The 17,455-nt window shown below is 27.3% G+C and overlaps 1 protein-coding gene across 7 annotated transcripts; it reads right to left on the reverse strand.

The window, feature by feature from the left end:
- Positions 1–221: 221 nt before the first annotated feature.
- Positions 222–4,195, reverse strand: LOC107932207 (phosphoglycerate mutase-like protein 1). 7 transcript variants are annotated; one of them, XM_016864162.2, is made up of 10 exons: positions 3,879–4,194; positions 3,673–3,780; positions 3,519–3,598; positions 3,265–3,406; positions 3,114–3,182; positions 2,830–2,918; positions 1,832–1,951; positions 1,700–1,744; positions 756–820; positions 222–563 (listed from the first exon to the last, which is right to left on the reverse strand). In XM_016864162.2, exons 1-10 carry the CDS (start codon positions 4,098–4,100, stop codon positions 526–528), a joined length of 978 nt encoding a protein of 325 aa, XP_016719651.2. In that variant the 5' UTR covers positions 4,101–4,194; the 3' UTR covers positions 222–525. The 7 variants fall into 7 exon arrangements, with proteins under 7 accessions (XP_016719651.2, XP_040952901.1, XP_016719650.2 ...); XM_041096967.1 differs by having other exon boundaries at positions 3,927–4,192; XM_016864161.2 differs by having other exon boundaries at positions 222–820; positions 3,879–4,195.
- Between the last annotated feature and the right edge of the window lie 13,260 nt (positions 4,196–17,455).

Consider the following 17,455-nt stretch of genomic DNA (forward strand, 5'->3'; position numbering starts at 1 on the left):
AATTAACCATGCGACACTTTAGACTAAAGAATGATATCATCATCGTCATCCTTCCGACCATGATTCGATCCAATGCTTCTTGAACAACTTGTTTAGATTGAACATCAACTAGCTGCCTCCATAACTTCATTATCCGAGATGCTTTTTTTATATATATTTTTTATGAACAAAATTTCAATTGCTAATAGAAGCTTTTAGATTTCCTGAAACTCGAAAGCAAATTAACTTAATCATGCAAGAGATATGTTATACTCCACCTCAACATAGCACATGGAAAGATATGCGGTAATCAGCATACGACTCTTAGTTGGGAGAGATCCGCGTACAACCCTTAGCAAGAAACTGTCTGTAGCAACCTTTCGTGTAGGACAGTTTTCAAATGACCCCTCGTATGTTCTATCTAAACCAACTTGGAGAGTACTAAAGTTAAACCACCTTATATGACCCTGAGGACAAGAATGTCAGAATAGAACCAACATTACATTCTATGGCGACAACTAACCTGTAACGGCCTGCTATGCACCCTTATAAGGACCACCAAAGTGTAACCATCTCGTACAACCCTGCGAACAAGAATGTTAGAGCAAAACCAACAATACACTCTATGACGACAATTGACTTGTAACGGCCCTGACATCTGGCCAACACGCACAACTTTGCAGGATACTACATTGTTGGCTACGTGGCACTACAGGAAAGGGGTACTCTTATATAAGCTTGAGTGTACGAGGAACCAAGGATAGACTTCCTCTTACTTTGAAAAACCTTACACAACAACCTTGGCAATCTTCTTCTCCTTCTCCTTAATTCGGCTCTCCACCTGTCACATGTAAACTAGTACTCTTATCTACTGTCCTCTCATCCTTGTTGGTTACTCATATCAACAAGGTAGTAAAGCAAAAGAAGCAAAAACGGTGTTTAAGGTCTATACATAGAGATGATAATGGATAATAAAGATTCAAATATTTGTAACCATTTGATGAATCCAAAAAAAATTGGATGCTATTCATCAATGCAGGGTTTAGGGAGGGTTTTGGACAATACCTAATTGGCAAAAAAAAATTGGATTTTTCAAGCTCTCGAAGAAATTCTAATAACAATTTGTCAAGTTAGAGTACATTGTGTGCATTTATAGATTGAATTACAACAACCAAAACGTAAAGATAAATTTATTGGTGTATTTCTTAATGGGTGAAACTACTTTTCTTTTATATAATATCTATAACTATTTATAATTCTTCCTTAAATTTTTAAATAGGAGGACAAATATAAATGCACTATAGTGTGCTCAAACCTACATTTTTTTATACTGACAATAATACCAAAACCAACTGAATTAAGACTCAATCTACTTCAAACTAAATATAAAAACTTATTAGTGTATTCACTAATATACATATATCATCAAACATTAATTTTATTACAAAGCAGCTAGCTCATCCCTAAGATCTAAGGAACAGTGTTGGATCAGGAATAAACCAACGGCAGAGATTTAACTATTAATTGGTCACTTCATCCATTGAGACATTGTCCTTGGCAGAATTTTTATGGATTTTAAGTCTACAGTAAGGGATTAATTTTTCTTGTAATCTTGTCCCAATCTCACAACACTACAAAAAAATGACAACTTATGGTTATAAATAGATCAAGCATAAACACAATAAAATTTCGCCAATTTATATTTGTTGAAACCTCTCACCTTTCTCTAAAAAACTTCAGGGAACGAATTTCACAATTTCCGAACCTGCAGAAACATTATTTTTAGATACCTCTGTGTTTATCGTTTTATTTTTCATTTCTAAATATGTGTCGGAGATAGAAATACACTAACGGGGTAAGAAACTCCTTTTCTATCGAGGAGTCAAACTCATTTTTAAGTGCGATCAATGTTTGCTGCAAAAAAACTCCATGGCTGACCACTGCTATCTCCTTTTCTTTACGTGCCAATAACCTGAAAGATTAGATTATAGTGTTTACAAATCATCTAAGCTAAACCAAATTGTTTATAGGCTAAGTCCAGCTAATTTAAACCTGATCATGTATGACATTAATATTTTACATGGGTGTTAACAGGGAAAAGTTAGTAATTGTGTGATGCGGGTCTAGGTGAATTAACCAAATTTGGAGGCCAAAGCTAAAAATTTGGGGTGAAAAATGGAATTTTTTCATTTAACAAAGAAGATAGAAGGGATTAAATTACCTTTTGGGAGAAACTAAAGCTGCAATTGTATTATTCAACCAAAGTGGGCCAAGGTCCCTACTTTCCCATATTGCTAAAACTTAATTCGGCTAGAAAGTATGTATCAAATTTTGCTAAATTTAGCACTTATTTGTAAATAGTTACTAAGCCTTTTTTCAACTTACCCATATTATTTTTTTATATTTTAAAATACATTATTTTTTATTATATAAATAAGTCATGGCTTGTAAAATTAAAATATTTCACCATTAGAGTGAAAAAAGATTAATTATGTGGTATATTTAACATGTGGGTTGAGATTTTATCACATGTTTATTTATTTATCTTTTAATTTTTAAATAAATTTTAAAGACACATGACAAAATCTCAATGTGCTTATAATGTTAAAAATTTTCATTACCAGATTACTAAATAATTATCCATACAAAAAATTTTAAAAAAATAATATAGTAAAAAATATTTGAGTTCAAGCCTAATCCATATTTTAAGTAAACTTAAATTTCTTCACAAATCTATTTTCGAGCATAATAGTTTTGTCCAAACCATTTCAGATATCAGGTAAAATATTCAGTTTGGACGAATAATCCAACCCTTTAAAGATACATATGTTTTGTGTTTTTAGTGCACACCATTTGATAAACTTGATTCCCTTAGCAGCAACTGATTCATTGCTTTCACGTTCATCAGCTTCCCATAAAATGTCATCTTCACGTTCAATCTGAAACAAAATTATTTTTGAACAGGTTTAAGCTTCCATGTTTACTGTTAATGAAATTCAGAAAATTGATTATATAAAACAATTACCTTATATCTTATTTTTATTCAAATCACATCAAATAATTATATATAAATTTAAAATATAAGTAACATTAAAGTATGAGTAGAGTGCAGGGGAAAAGCAAGTTGTACTTGCCAATGAAAAATCAACTTGAGGGAATCGAGACCGGCACTGGCTGATGGTTCCTCTACTGCGACCCTTGCTCTACGTTGAATTCAACCATACGATTTTGAATTGAATTATAAATGTATTGAAAAGTAACAAAGCCAAGCTTGACCCGACATACCAAACGTTCACGACAAAGTTCGGATGCTATGATCGGTGGGTGATTGAAAATGGGTGTCTTAATCCCATTCTGATAGCCATTCCCTACTGTATTTTCGTCCTTTAGTGGACTACCGAAAATTCCAACTGATGTTTGTAATGTCCTGTAATATTTCAAATCATTAGAAACTTTGTGACGCTAGACACGTAAAATTTGAATCATTTTAATAACAATCAACCAAAACCCAGAACATTGTTGTTTTGAGAGATTGATACCTTGTCAGAGGGGAAGTTACGACTAGTTCAATTCTTTCCAGCAGTCCACTTGCAGAAAGATCTTTCCGTTGCTCACGAACCTGTTAAAACCAGCTAAAATGTCAAAAAAGTTAATGGAAAATTAATATTCCGTTGGCAAAGCTTAGTTCAAGACCTGTTGCCAGCCAAGAGGAGAGAGTTCAGGATCAGCATATTGAATTCTTTTTAATGGATCACGATGCCTCTCTGATTCTAAATTGTGAAGCCCATGTGCATGCCTTATCTGGTAAAAACAACATTTGTTAATATAATTAATGTACATTGTTTTTACTACAAACATGCATGCTTGCTTGATAAATAAAACGAAGAAATTACTACAACATGCATGTTCTTGTTTGATAAATATTGAAGTAAAAAACAGGCAGGAACCAGATGAATAACAAGTTTTTGATTGCTATGATATGGAGCTGTTGCAGTTGTTTCCATTTCTGCAAAAGTGAAAACAAAAAGAGAGAGAGAGGGGGGGGGGATAGAGAAATATTGATGATCAAACAAGGCAGGGAATGCAGAACTATTTATACTGCCATGAAATTGGCTGTTCATAGTGTTGGCGAAGGCTGAGGTATAGAGATGTTTATGTTTCGGGTTATTTCTAGATTTATGTTAATTAATTTGAACATATATTTTAGATTATTAGTTTAGTGGTTCACTCCGAATCTATCCACAACAGCAAGTGATTTTTTTAAATATAGTGCAAATGTGATGTGGGTATATATTTTATACGTGTGAATATTTAAAATTGATATCAATAAAGGCAATTCCTTTTCATTAAAAAAATTGTTTTGTTCACACGTTGCTTTACCTTAACAGGGAAAAGTTGCAGTATAATCCATCATGACCATTACGTTAGCTATAATTGATATTTTGAGTAGGTTAAATTCTACTATTAGTCACTTTATTTTATGAAAATTATGGATTTAATTCTCATATTTTAATTTGATCATTTTTAGTATTTGTACTTTTTAAATTTTAAAATTTCAGCCTTTGTGAAACGATAACTGTTAAATTCATTAAGTTAAGCTATACTATTTCCAAAATCTTATGTGGCAAGCATATTAACAAATGTATATGTCACTTTAGCTTGACATTTTCACATGTTACTCACTAAAATTAATTTAATTATTAGATTAACGATTGTCATTTATATCAAGACTAAAATTTCAAATTGTGAAAAGTATATGGACTAGGAATGATCCAATTGGAGAATATGGACCAATTATACAATTGTACGCATAGTGCAAAACTAGTAATTGAATTTAACTAAATGAATTTAACAACTACTATTTAGGTCTAGACTAAAATTTCAAAATTTGAAAAGTACAGGAATTAAAATTGACTAATTTTAAAAGTATAAGGACTAAAATTTATCAAATTATAATACAAAAACTAAATCCATATAACTTTCCCAAATACAAAAACTAATAGCAAAATTTAACCTCTTGAATATGTTAAAACTACATGAGCGCCATATAAATAAATGAATAATTGAATTCTTTTTATAAAGGATAATCAATAGGAGTGGTCCAAAGACCGAACCAAAGAATGAGATAAACACAAGACTTGAACACTAACCTTTATCACTTGTGATTCAGTGGACATCGATGTTGTAAAAATTGAATTAGAGGTCGAATAAGATTTCATATAACTATTTAAATTTTTTAAAAATATGAAAATTAATAAATTTAAAAAATAAAAATATTAAAAAGATATAAAAAAATTAAGGAAAAGTTATACTAAAATAATACGCATACTTATCATGTCATCAATATTGTAAAATTTTCTTTTTATATTTTTTAAAAATTTTCTTTATTATAAAAATGTTTTCAAGATTTTGTAAAAATGAATATAAAGTTTTGTTGGAACATTCACAATTGGTTAAGAAAAATAGAGTGCATAAATCATGGCTGCAATGACCATTGAATATGGCATTGTGATAAACACAACAAAAATAGGGCATGTAAAATTGTTTATATAATTCGATCTCCCCACATTTGTGAATATTAGTTTGTTGAGTAAATTTTACCATCTTTATTCTCAAAACAACAAGTGACTTAAGTCCATCACATTTCGATATGATAATAAACTTATTTTACACTTTCGATGCACTCTCAAATATAAATTCCTCAAAAACCAGATAAGTGCTATAAAAAGTACCTCCTTCTAACTTACAAAAGCCTTTAATATATAGAAATTTAAGACTTGTAAAAATAAAGATAAATTACTTTCGAATCCCTATAAAACAAAGACCAATGTATAGTGGACTATTGGAGATACGTCTTCAATGTCATACAAACCAAGGGATTCAATTGCTTGATACCTTTGAATTTTGATCTGATGAAAAATTGAGAGAATTTTTCCAATTGATTTTTCTCAATCGGTATTTTGCTACCCAATTGGACTTTTCTTACAAGATAGTCTATAGTCCAAACTACTAATTCTTTAACACTGACTAATAAACTATAGTCCAAACTACTAATTCTTTAACACTGACTAATAAAATACATGTGATAAAACTAGAAAATTCACGTATATAATTCCATGAATATTGACCTGGGTACTCGTTTCTATGTTTTATTTTTAATTTTCTAGCCTTATCTTAAAAAGACACAGGTGTGGAATCAAAAATGGTGCATTTAATCAAACATTCAAAAAGGTTAGTCTAAATATCCAATCAGTCAATTCAACGATTCAATGGTGAGATTTTGTTTGTAAACCATAACAAGTTGTGAGTGTCCCCCGCGGGCCAAGACCTTCTAAGTCGTCGCAAAGTCTCTACCACGTTATTCGCCTAAAATACAAAAAAAAATTATTTAAATTTTATAAAATTTTAAAATTAGTAATAAAAATTTTACATTTTGATCTTTCTTAAAAATAATAAAAAATTTATTTAAAAATATAGATTATTAAAATAATAAAAATATATAATTTAATTTCTATTTCGTCCTGCACCACGTAATTTTGTTGACAGTGTCAACTTTCTTAATTTCATAGTCCCACTGTCCACATTACATGTGTTTCCTTAACTTTAATGACCTACCTTTCTTTCATTCATTATGATTCACTTTTTCTAATATGATTTTATTCCTGATATTAGAAGAAATGATCATAAAACGATTTGTTTTTATTTTATTGGATTAATATATTGTTTGGTATTTATATTTAGTTTAAATTTTTAATTTGATATTTAAGTTTTTTTTTAAATTTATACCTGTATTTGATTTCAATGTTAAATTTGATATACGAGTTAGTTTCAAATTGATACTTGATTTTTAAGATTTCTCCTAAGTTTGATTTCAATTTACAATTTCGGACTTGAGTTTTTCCTTTGTCACGATTAAGTACTTATGTTTTTTTACTAAAATACACGGGTCACATATTTATTTGACCACATGATGATTAGTTTGGGTACCAAATTAAAAAAAAAAACTCAAATACCAAATTGACATTAAAACCAAACATAGGTACCAAATATATATTAACCCATTTTTATATATAGTTAATGTATATTATTTTGATATTTAAAAATTAGATTTCAAAATTAACTTGAATTCAATAGATTTATTCATTGGTTGTTCACTTTGATTTGTGTTCATAATTTTATACGTTTTAGTTTGCTTTTCAAAATTTTATTGATTAGTCACGTGCATCGGACATAATTTTATGCATTTAATTTTTAATTAATTATTTAAATAATGTATTTTTAATTATTGTAATTAGTGCAAACTATAAAATAATATTCTTTATTTGAATTATTGAATATAATTGAAATATATTAACTTATTTAATAATTTAAATATTATAATATTATATTTTCAAATCATAATTAAAGTACATGTACGATGTTAAAAAAATAATATATTGTAGATCAATAATTTTTTTAATAATACAAACAATTCAAATCATAATTAGTGCATTTATATTATATTTAATATATAATATAATTTTGCTCCATATAATTAATGCAAAGTAACATTATCAAAAATAATATTTAACAAACATAATTTTAATCTATCAATTATTTTGATAATTCAAATATAATAGTAATAAATATTTCTAGCCATCATTAAAATTTTTTACAAAATATAAAAAAATGTAAATTAAACTATTCACTATTAAATTTTTAATTTTTCCCTTTTTTAATAATTAATAAATTGATCATAATGGTTCATCGATAATATATAATTAATACGATGTAATGTATTATATTATATTATATTATATAAATATATTTTTATGTAAAATTTTATATATGAAATATAAAGTTGCTTAGTATATAAATAATTAAAATTTGTAATATGTTTTTTTCTTTATTCTTCTTTTATTAATGTAAATATAATCATTTAAATATAATGTAAATTTTTATTTAATAATAGTCTTCTAATAGAATAAAAATTCTTATTATGAGCATGATAAATTTTATTTATAAATATGATTTTTCTTTTATATTTGATAAGAAAAAAATTTCCGTTCAAAAAAAAAATAATAATCGTTACCAAGTAAGACCATAAAAAACCATCTGGCCCAGTCTTTTGATTCTTAAAGTGGAGTATTTGACACTCCAAATTTCTGGTGACTACAGTTGTCTGAAAGCAACGAATTATGTAGGATAGGTCATAATCAGGTCGGTCTCAAGCAAGAATTTTTGACTGGTGTTTGGTTTGACTCAAATTTGTTGTTTTATTGTTATTTTTTTAATGTTTGCAGCTATTTTGATGTTGCTTTGTTACTATTTTGTTGTTATTTTTTTAGATATTGTATAACTTTTGTTTAATTTTATTAATATTTTAGAGGTATTTACTTGTTAAACTGCAACTATTTTAGTGTAATTTAAGTATAAATGATAAGGATGAGTAAAATTTTCTTGAGTTAATCGAAGTTGATGGATTTTATTTTATCATCTTAATTTGATTTAAATATTTTTTAGTCGAGTCAAATGAAATAAAATTTAAGTTAGTCGAATAAATTTGTACAAGTTAAATCAAATTGAAATTTGATTGACAATATGATTAAATTTTAAGTTAGAGCATATAAATTTGAGACCTTATACATTTGAAATAAAATTTTAATAAATTTTTGTAAAAGTATTGGAATTTTTATAAATATATTGAATTTTTAAATATTATTTTGTAATTTTTTAAGAGAGACAAATGTGCTCATTTTCAAAATTAATAAGGATTCAATGGATATTTACCGATTTATTATTTAGATTGTTCGATTTCAACTCGACTCGAACTTAAAAAATCAAACTAATTCTTCAAGTTGATTTGAAAAACTGAATAACACGACTAGATCAACTCAAAATTTGAAGAAGAAATTTTTTTTTTTTTTACAATTTAAATCAAGTTTTGCGTGCTCTTAACTACAAATGAAAAAAAATCATTTATATTTTTTTATCAAATTAAAAAATAAATAAGTACGTTTGGAAACAAAATTTTGAAATTCAGCGAACACAACTAAGACTTTTTGTATTCATTTATGTTAATGAAAATTTTGTTTAATAAATCATTTAATAATAACATTATTATTGTTTGTGTTTTTATTTTATTTTATTTATTTATAATATATTTATTAATTATTACGTTTGATTTATTTATACGTAAACGTAAGAATTTTAATTATTCACTATCGATAGTAGTGATTAATTCCCTTGTTGCAAATTTTCTTCAAAAAGATAAATGATTGTCATGAAACGTGCTACATGCTTATGAGCGATGATCGAACTCCTAATCATAAAATTAAAGGACAAAATGAAAAAAATACATTTCATTTAAATACAACAATAAAATACGTTATTGAATTAATCAAGTTATCAATTTTTTTTTTCAATCATTGATTTCAATAGCGAGAGAATTAAAATATCATTAAAATTAGAAAAAAAAACATAAACATTTTTTTATAAAAACGAATTAAGTTTATAAATTATCCAATATAAAATGCAAAGTCAATAAACCCAGGAGAAAAAGTCAATCAAACCAAATAATAATAATTTGGGCTCAAAATTGGACTGGGTTCCAATAAATTTGGTGCCAACAACAACAAAAACATGATAGTTTTATGTCATAATTGAATCTATAAGCCGATCGATTCTTAATTCAATTAGTGAATTGATGTAATATAGTTTTAACAATATTTTTAATTTGTTTATGTTTAAAGTTTAATAAAAACAAATATATATAATTTTTATGTTAAATGAAAATGTAACATTTTTCTTATAAAAAAGTTTAAAGTAATATGAACAAACTTAAACACGTTTAAATTAACTATTTATAAATATAGACAAATGTGAATAAAGTTAATATTTATATTTTTGGTCAAACTAAATTTAAATAATTATATATAATATAAATACCATACATAAATTCAACTTGGCTCGATTTAAGATTTTATTTTTGCAAAGGATCCTATAAAAACAATTGTTGAGAGAACTTAATTCTAAATTAAATTGCAATTCCATCCTCCATTAAAAACCATAGTTTACTTTGCAAGCTGACAACCCAAGGAAAGCTATAGAGAGGCCCAAAGCTACAAAGTTTGTCATACTTAGGCTTTAATTTGGTGTTTAAACTTAAAGCCCATGTCTCTTCTATTGTGTCCTTGTAATCTTATTAAGAAAACTTAAAAGTTACAATACATTTAATTTATTTTTTAGTACTTAATTTTTTTCCAACCTTTTATATTTGTTTATGATAATTATTTGATAGAATGAGGATGAATTTTTGAATTTTATAAACAAGATTAAGAAATCACTACATGCCTTTAATTAATATTTTAAAAATTAAAAAAAATAATGGAATTAGAAAATTCACCACCAATTTCAGGGACAAAATCATAAATTTATTTTAAGGGGCCTAGATGAAATTATATTTTTAAGAAGTTAAAGTATAATTTTATCATTGTATTAACATATTATTTCATAATTTTAAAGGAGTTAAACTAGAATTTTACCATTTTGAGGAGTTAAAGTGCAATTTAACCATTATATTAACTCTAAAATTCAAAATTTTTAAGAAGGGCTTTTTTTTTACCATTTTGGGGCTACCTACTCCATTGATGTCGTCATTGACCAGTTTATCAAATAATAATTCTTATTAATTTTAAGATCTCAGGTTCGAGTCTCACCTAATTTAAATGTATAGATTCTCTCCCAAACTTATTATGGTTAGTTACTTTGGACGAGTTAGTCATTGAATCACTCAATTCAATGCTTGTAAGAATTGATCCTATAGAAGCTATTTTCTAATAGGGATAAATCTCAAAATTATATATGAATTTTGATTTTGTGTAATTTTATAAATGAAATTATGATTTGACCAAATTCTCACAAATTATTAAAACAATTATTGATATAGCATAATTCTATGTTTATATATTACATACACATATAAAAATAAATTGATATATGTCTTTCTTTAAATGTGAATAGTTGAATCTCAATAAAAGTTTCATGTATATAATTGCACATTAAATCTAAGTTCATGAATAATTTTGAGATTTATCCCTTTAAATTTTTGTTTTTGAAAAATCTCATTATAAATTCCAATCATAGCTGCTCTTTTTGACACAATACCTAGAACTACTTATAACGCCTCCCCAACCAATAAATAGGAGAATAATGCGCTTTAGTACACTGAAACTCATGTCTTCTTATATTGACAACAATACTCACACAAATCGAGTTAAAACTCAATCAACATTTTAAATATTTTGGTTGGTAAAAAAAAAGTTACTTGTAAATATTGTGTCAAAAATTTCAAAAGATGTATCTATTTGTTGGTTGTAATGGTTGAATGTCACCCCTAAATGTTAAAAAAGAAATCTTTACTCAAGGGGATTGGTCGGTCCATGTGGCAACCCAACAGGGTTGGTTCCCTTAAATTAAGCATGTCCTTCAAGAAATAATTGCGTTTCTCTTATGGATTTAAACCATCATTAGATTCCTAATCAATTAACCTTTAGATCTTTCATTTCAACCCCACCTTAGATTTTCTCACTATTTATAATTTTAATTACTCTTAAATCAACCTACCCTTCAAAGATAATCTAAACTATCAACACTATAACTTTAAGCTTATATATACTTGATATTTAGATTTCCCTAGATTTTCTAGTATAATTCATACATCTACTTTTAATTTTAATAATCAAGTCTGATTTAAATATCAAAATTATATATAGACTTTGATTCAATGCGTACACAATGAATGAAATAAATACATCAATTTATTTTTATATTGGATAAATATAAATATCTGTGTATGTAATATGTAAACATAAAATGATGTTTTATTGATAATGGTGTTAGTAGTTTATGAAAACTGAATCAAATTAAAATGTCATATATATAATTGTAGAAAATCAAAGTTTATGCGTAACATTGCACATTAAACTAAAGTTTATGTGTAGGTTGGGGATTTATCCATTTGAAAATTAAGTCCAACTGATAACACTGTTAATTGATTTCTATTAAATTTAAATTTGTTATCGATTGAATTTTAATTTTTAAACCGGAAATTTAAATATCAGAATACCAAATATTCAAATTTAATGAAAGATCATTAACAATGTTATCAAACGGGCTTTCATAATTTTTTTTTAAATATTGGTCAAAATATATCCTCACTCCTTATACTAAAATGAAGTTTGAGATTTAATTCTTATATTTAAAAAGTAATTAAAAATGTTTTAAATTTCTTTTATTCTGATTTAAAAATATTAGTATAAGTTTACACCTATACTGCAATTGTACGAACTTCAATAAACCATTATGAACTCAATAAGTATATCTTATAGTAAGTAAATTTTGACAAGAAATATCAACTATAGTAAGTTTTTAATCACATGAATTAAATTTCAAGACCGAAAACTTTGACAAATTATCCACTTAAAATTCAAATGAAAAACATCATTGTTTAAAAATATAGGCCTACGAGAATTTAGTTTAATGGCAAGATTTAGGCTTTCGGAACTTTAAAAATTCAAGTTTGAGTTCCACCCATGTAAATAATTTGGAAGTTTTATCCATATTTTAGTTTAGTTTAAATCTTACTATGTGTAGGTTTTATCTAGATTTATTCTATTCTAGATCATAATATTATTCTAGTTTCAATTCGATTATGCTTTATAATGGTTGATTATGGATATAGTTATTTGGATACTTGTTATTTGTAAGTATAATTGTGATTGCATTTGCACTTGTAACTAGGAGAGATGTAGCCTTGGCCTCCTTGGCAAATGGAAAATTACAATTTTAACCACTCTAACAAAAATAATTCAATTTTAAGTCCATTTTATCTTTTTCATTAAATGAGAAATTCCATTTTTGGTCCTAAAAAAATTCATAATTCAACCTAAGACCTTTTTACACAAAAGCCTTAGCTTTAACCTCTGCCAAAATTTTATAACATTACCTCAACCTCTAGACCACAACATTTCTAGCTTCAACCCTACTTATTCGAAAGAAAGAAATAAAGCATTGCATTAAGTTTTAATCGTATTTTGGCTAATAGAAGGAGCAGCAAGTGAGCCCTTTGTTGACACCCTAAAGATTATAGGTTTAAACCCTGTTGTTATCATCTCTTCCCAAACCAAGGGCAAATATAATCTCCCAAATTGTAAAAAACAACTTTTTGACGGAAAGAACGGAACCAAATCACAAAGGTGACGCACCATGACCTTGACTTGACAAATATTATATATATAGACAAATAGATAGATATATAGATTGTGTGTCGTTTGATTTTGGTGGGGAAAGTTAGTGACCAAATGGTGGGAAGGGATCTATAGGTTTAACTAAAAAAAATGATGCTTGTAACTCCCAAAGAACAAAACGTTATCTATGGCATTTTTCCAACATATTTGGTGAGACCCCCCAAATCCTATCAGATCTAATTCTCATCATTCCCATAGGTTTTTTCTTTCTTTTTGGTATATTAATGGCAAACATGCCTTCTATCATCTTTGTCAAATGGGAGGGGGATCTAATCTCTCTTTTGTTTCATTCAAAATAGTCGTAAACTAATATATTTTTGTTGACTTGTATACTTTTTCCTTTTTCCTCTATGTTTGACATGAACATAAAGGCAAGAATCTCAATTGTACGATGAAGATATGTTTATATATATATATTCTTTCTTTAATGGAGTATTTCAGCTGGTAATTAATTGTAGTGTGAGCTAGGGCCACTAATGACATGATGAGAGGGATTTGCAATTCTCTATAATCACATGGTAGTATTCATTATTTTGTTTTGACCGAAATAATCAATCGAAATTTAATATGGGTTAAATATAGGGGTGTAGGCAAAAAATTACTTTTAGGAGATGAAAATTTAGATAATTTTATTAATTTTAAGGGACTTAGAAAATAATTATACCATTCTAAGGACCAAGGCCAATACCTTCCTCTTGGGTTCACCCGTTATTAAATATGAAAATTCGGTTTGTTCAATAACTAGGCATAAATCAATTATACACTTGAAACATAAATGTTAGGGTAGAACTATGATTTAAACTTAAATTATTTTTAAAAAATAAACACTTGATTAATAAATTACAATTTGAGATTTAAGCGTATGAATTTCAAAATTACTAAATACAATCTCAAAACATAATTACAAGTTAAAAGGAAATTCAAAGCACAGTAGAGGAGAATGTGCTCACTTTGTGGAACACCAAAAACAATGTATGACTGTAATTCCTCTCTCCAAAGAGGGTCTAAAATTCTAAATTCAATATTATAAAGCAAACCCCATTTGCCAATTTGCTCTCTTGTTTGCTTTCTCGTCTTATTGAGAGAAAGTCATTGAAGAAACAAGACGAAGTGGGTCAAACATTGTGGGTGATTGTGAAGTGAAGGTCCTAGGCTCCTAGTCCAAGGTGGTGTGATGATCAACTAGTTATTAAAACAACTTACTAAAAATCAAATCAAAGCTGTTTTTTTTTATTAATTATTATAATGTGGATGCCATCCGATGATAAAAATATTATATAAATTTTTATATTAGAAATTAGTTTATTTTTTATCTTTTTTATTTTAAAAATAGAAAAATTAGTTTATGTACGTTAGTTCAAAGAGTATATTGATCATTTCTGTTAAAAATTTTATCCACTTGTAGTGTTAAAAACTAGCATGGCTAACAGAATAATTAGATATAATACGTGGCATGCCATGTGCATATCATATTGACATACAATGACCCATTTTTAACAGTAAAAATGGATAAAATTTTTAATAAAATGATCAATTTACTCTTTGATTTAATGTACAGGGACTAAATTACCAATTTTTTTGGTAGGTGGGGCAAAATGCAATCTGACTTCTAGTACAAAGACCTTCATGGTAATTTTGTCGGTGTGGGATGGAAATAATAGTATGTGATAAAAGTACCATAGAGGCCCTTGTACTAGGAGTCAAATTGTATTTTACCCCCTCTACTCAAAAAATGAGTTAATTAATTTTTGTCTGTTAGATTAAAGATCAGCAAACCGATCCTTTTATTAAAAATTTTATCAAATTGTTTTTTTTTACTAAGCCAATCAATTTTATTGATTAAAGACCCTCTAACACAAAAAGAGAATACCATACAAAAGCTACCGATAAAACACCACATAACAAATAATTGATACTTAGCATGCCATGAGTATATCATGTTGACATACAATTAAGGATCAATTTTTAACAAGATGACCAGTTAATATTTGATTTAACATACAAAGACTAATTCACTTATTTTTTAAATAAAAAAATAAAATGTAATACTACTCCTCATATAGGCTTCCATAATATTTTTACCAATTATATTAGAATAAGAGAGAAAAATATAAAGGTGGGGGATTTAAGAAAGACAAGAATGTTTCACAAACCATGTGCAGAAAATGCGCCCCACGTGGGCTATGGGCATGCGTGTGGGTCTCTTACAAATTGGTCCTGTTTGGTTTTAATATTCTTTATAGGGGGACCTGTTTTTAGAAGGTTCCAGTTCAATGAAGAAAACACCAATAAGGATAGGATTTCAAGTCTCATACACAAAGGATATTTGAATACAAAATACTAGGAAAATCATATATCTAATATAAATACATATTGCCTTATAAAGCAAAGCAAAGCTTATTGTTCATATTCATAGGGGCCTTTGGTTTTTTTTTCTTTTCCATGTTGCGTTTCGTATCAATGTCTGCATGCAAATAACAATACGAATATTACAGGTTCACTGCATCATTAAAATAATTTGCAAAATGGTGGAATATATATATATATATATATGAGCTTTGCCAGTGCGTATTAGGCAAGCACCTATATAAAACCTTTCATACATATCCACGTGCCTATTGTGTTTATATATGTATGTATATAGCTTTTGATAGTTGAACCAGCAAGGGCTGCAAATTTTAACTTTTGAGTTTTTGATATATATTATGAACCAGGAATCCTCTCCCCTCAAAAGGATAACGCCTGATATAGCTGTTTCAAAATAGTTTGGCTTTTGAGCATGATTCAATCTTCATATGTATTATAATACTTTTTTTTGTCAAATTATGATTTTAGTCCTTTTATTCTGCTCAAAAGTGAGTCTAGTCTCTATAATTGTCACAAATTGATTTAACTACTTTTTATGATGCCATTATTAGCTAGTCCTAACAGTCAAAATCGTAAAAAACAAAGACAAAAGGGGGATTGTAGAAGCACTAGAGATTTTAACAACCATTCTAGCCCTGTCGAAACTGGACCGGTAGCTAAAGCGATCAAATTACAATTTTCGGTTCGACCGATTCAACAATGATTGAATAAAAAAAAATTCATAAACCGGTTCAACTAATAGCACCATTGGTTTTTTTATACAAATTTCTAGTTTTTTACTTGTTCACAGTGATTTGATTTATATCCAATTGAATCTGTTGAACTATCAATTTCTGATTCGAACAATTGTTCTGATTTAGTTTTGACATCATTGCAAATAGTCAATATTGTTAATTATTTTTAGTTTTAATAAAAACACCCTTCCAAGTCCAACACATCACATTGACATGAATTCTTTTTGTGTATATTTTTAAATTTATGTTAACGTTTTGACTAATATAGTTAACATGATAACTATTTGAATTAACTAATGATATAATAAAAGTAGATGATAACAATAAAAAAAACATAAAATCTAAATATCAAATTTAAGCATAGTAAAGAGTTCAAATCCGTAACTTAACCCATTTTTTCTTAAAAGGAAATAATTTAATTTATCATGTATTTTGGGTCAGCTTTCTCGAGTCAAGACAAGTTAGAAGAGCCAGGAAACAATTGTATTTGGTTTGGCGTCAACATCCAATATTAAACTGCACTTTTCGTTAATGCAAATTGCGCTGTTAAAGCAAGCGCATATATATGTAAAAGGAGATATATAGTTACAATTGACCTAAAATTGAAGTGATTTTTATATAATTAATATTTCAACGATTTAATTATTATATCTTATATTTCATTTATATATATATCATGCATATTAAATTTAATGTAAATTAATTTTTTTAACTTTATTAGATATATCAGATCGTTATAAAAATTTATATATATGACAAGTACAATTATATTAATAAATTTAATAATTGATCGTTAAAATTTTAATCGTATAAATATATATTTAATTTTATATATGTGTAAATAGATCCCTCTCCTATATATATAAAAGTATATTTTTCCATTTAAAGTATTTTGCTTAATTTCCTTAAACTCTCTCCTTCAAGCATTCCATCTGCAGCCGCAACTTCGTCCATGGGACCTACCCCCACCATCTACGACATTTAGCTTTTCCATTTGTGATGCCAGTATCTTAATCAGATTCTTATTTGTAGACCATTACTTACACTTTTAAACACAAAGTCGGGTTGGGTTTTTTTTATCAGTCTAGA

Source organism: Gossypium hirsutum, chromosome D07 (genome assembly GCF_007990345.1).
Source record: "Gossypium hirsutum isolate 1008001.06 chromosome D07, Gossypium_hirsutum_v2.1, whole genome shotgun sequence".
Classification (NCBI taxonomy): domain Eukaryota; kingdom Viridiplantae; phylum Streptophyta; class Magnoliopsida; order Malvales; family Malvaceae; genus Gossypium; species Gossypium hirsutum.

What these genes read in the sequence shown, in the direction of transcription:
- LOC107932207 (XM_016864161.2), bottom strand. Translation starts at nt 4,100, where the DNA reads ATGAACAGCCAATTTCATGGCAGTATAAATAGTTCTGCATTCCCTGCC. An exon ending in AACTTTGTCGTGAACGTTTG is followed by an intron (nt 3,183 to 3,264) that starts GTATGTCGGGTC and finishes AATTCAACGTAG; the next exon opens with AGCAAGGGTCGCAGTAGAGG. An exon ending in CTGAAGTTTTTTAGAGAAAG is followed by an intron (nt 821 to 1,699) that starts GTGAGAGGTTTC and finishes TACATGTGACAG; the next exon opens with GTGGAGAGCCGAATTAAGGA.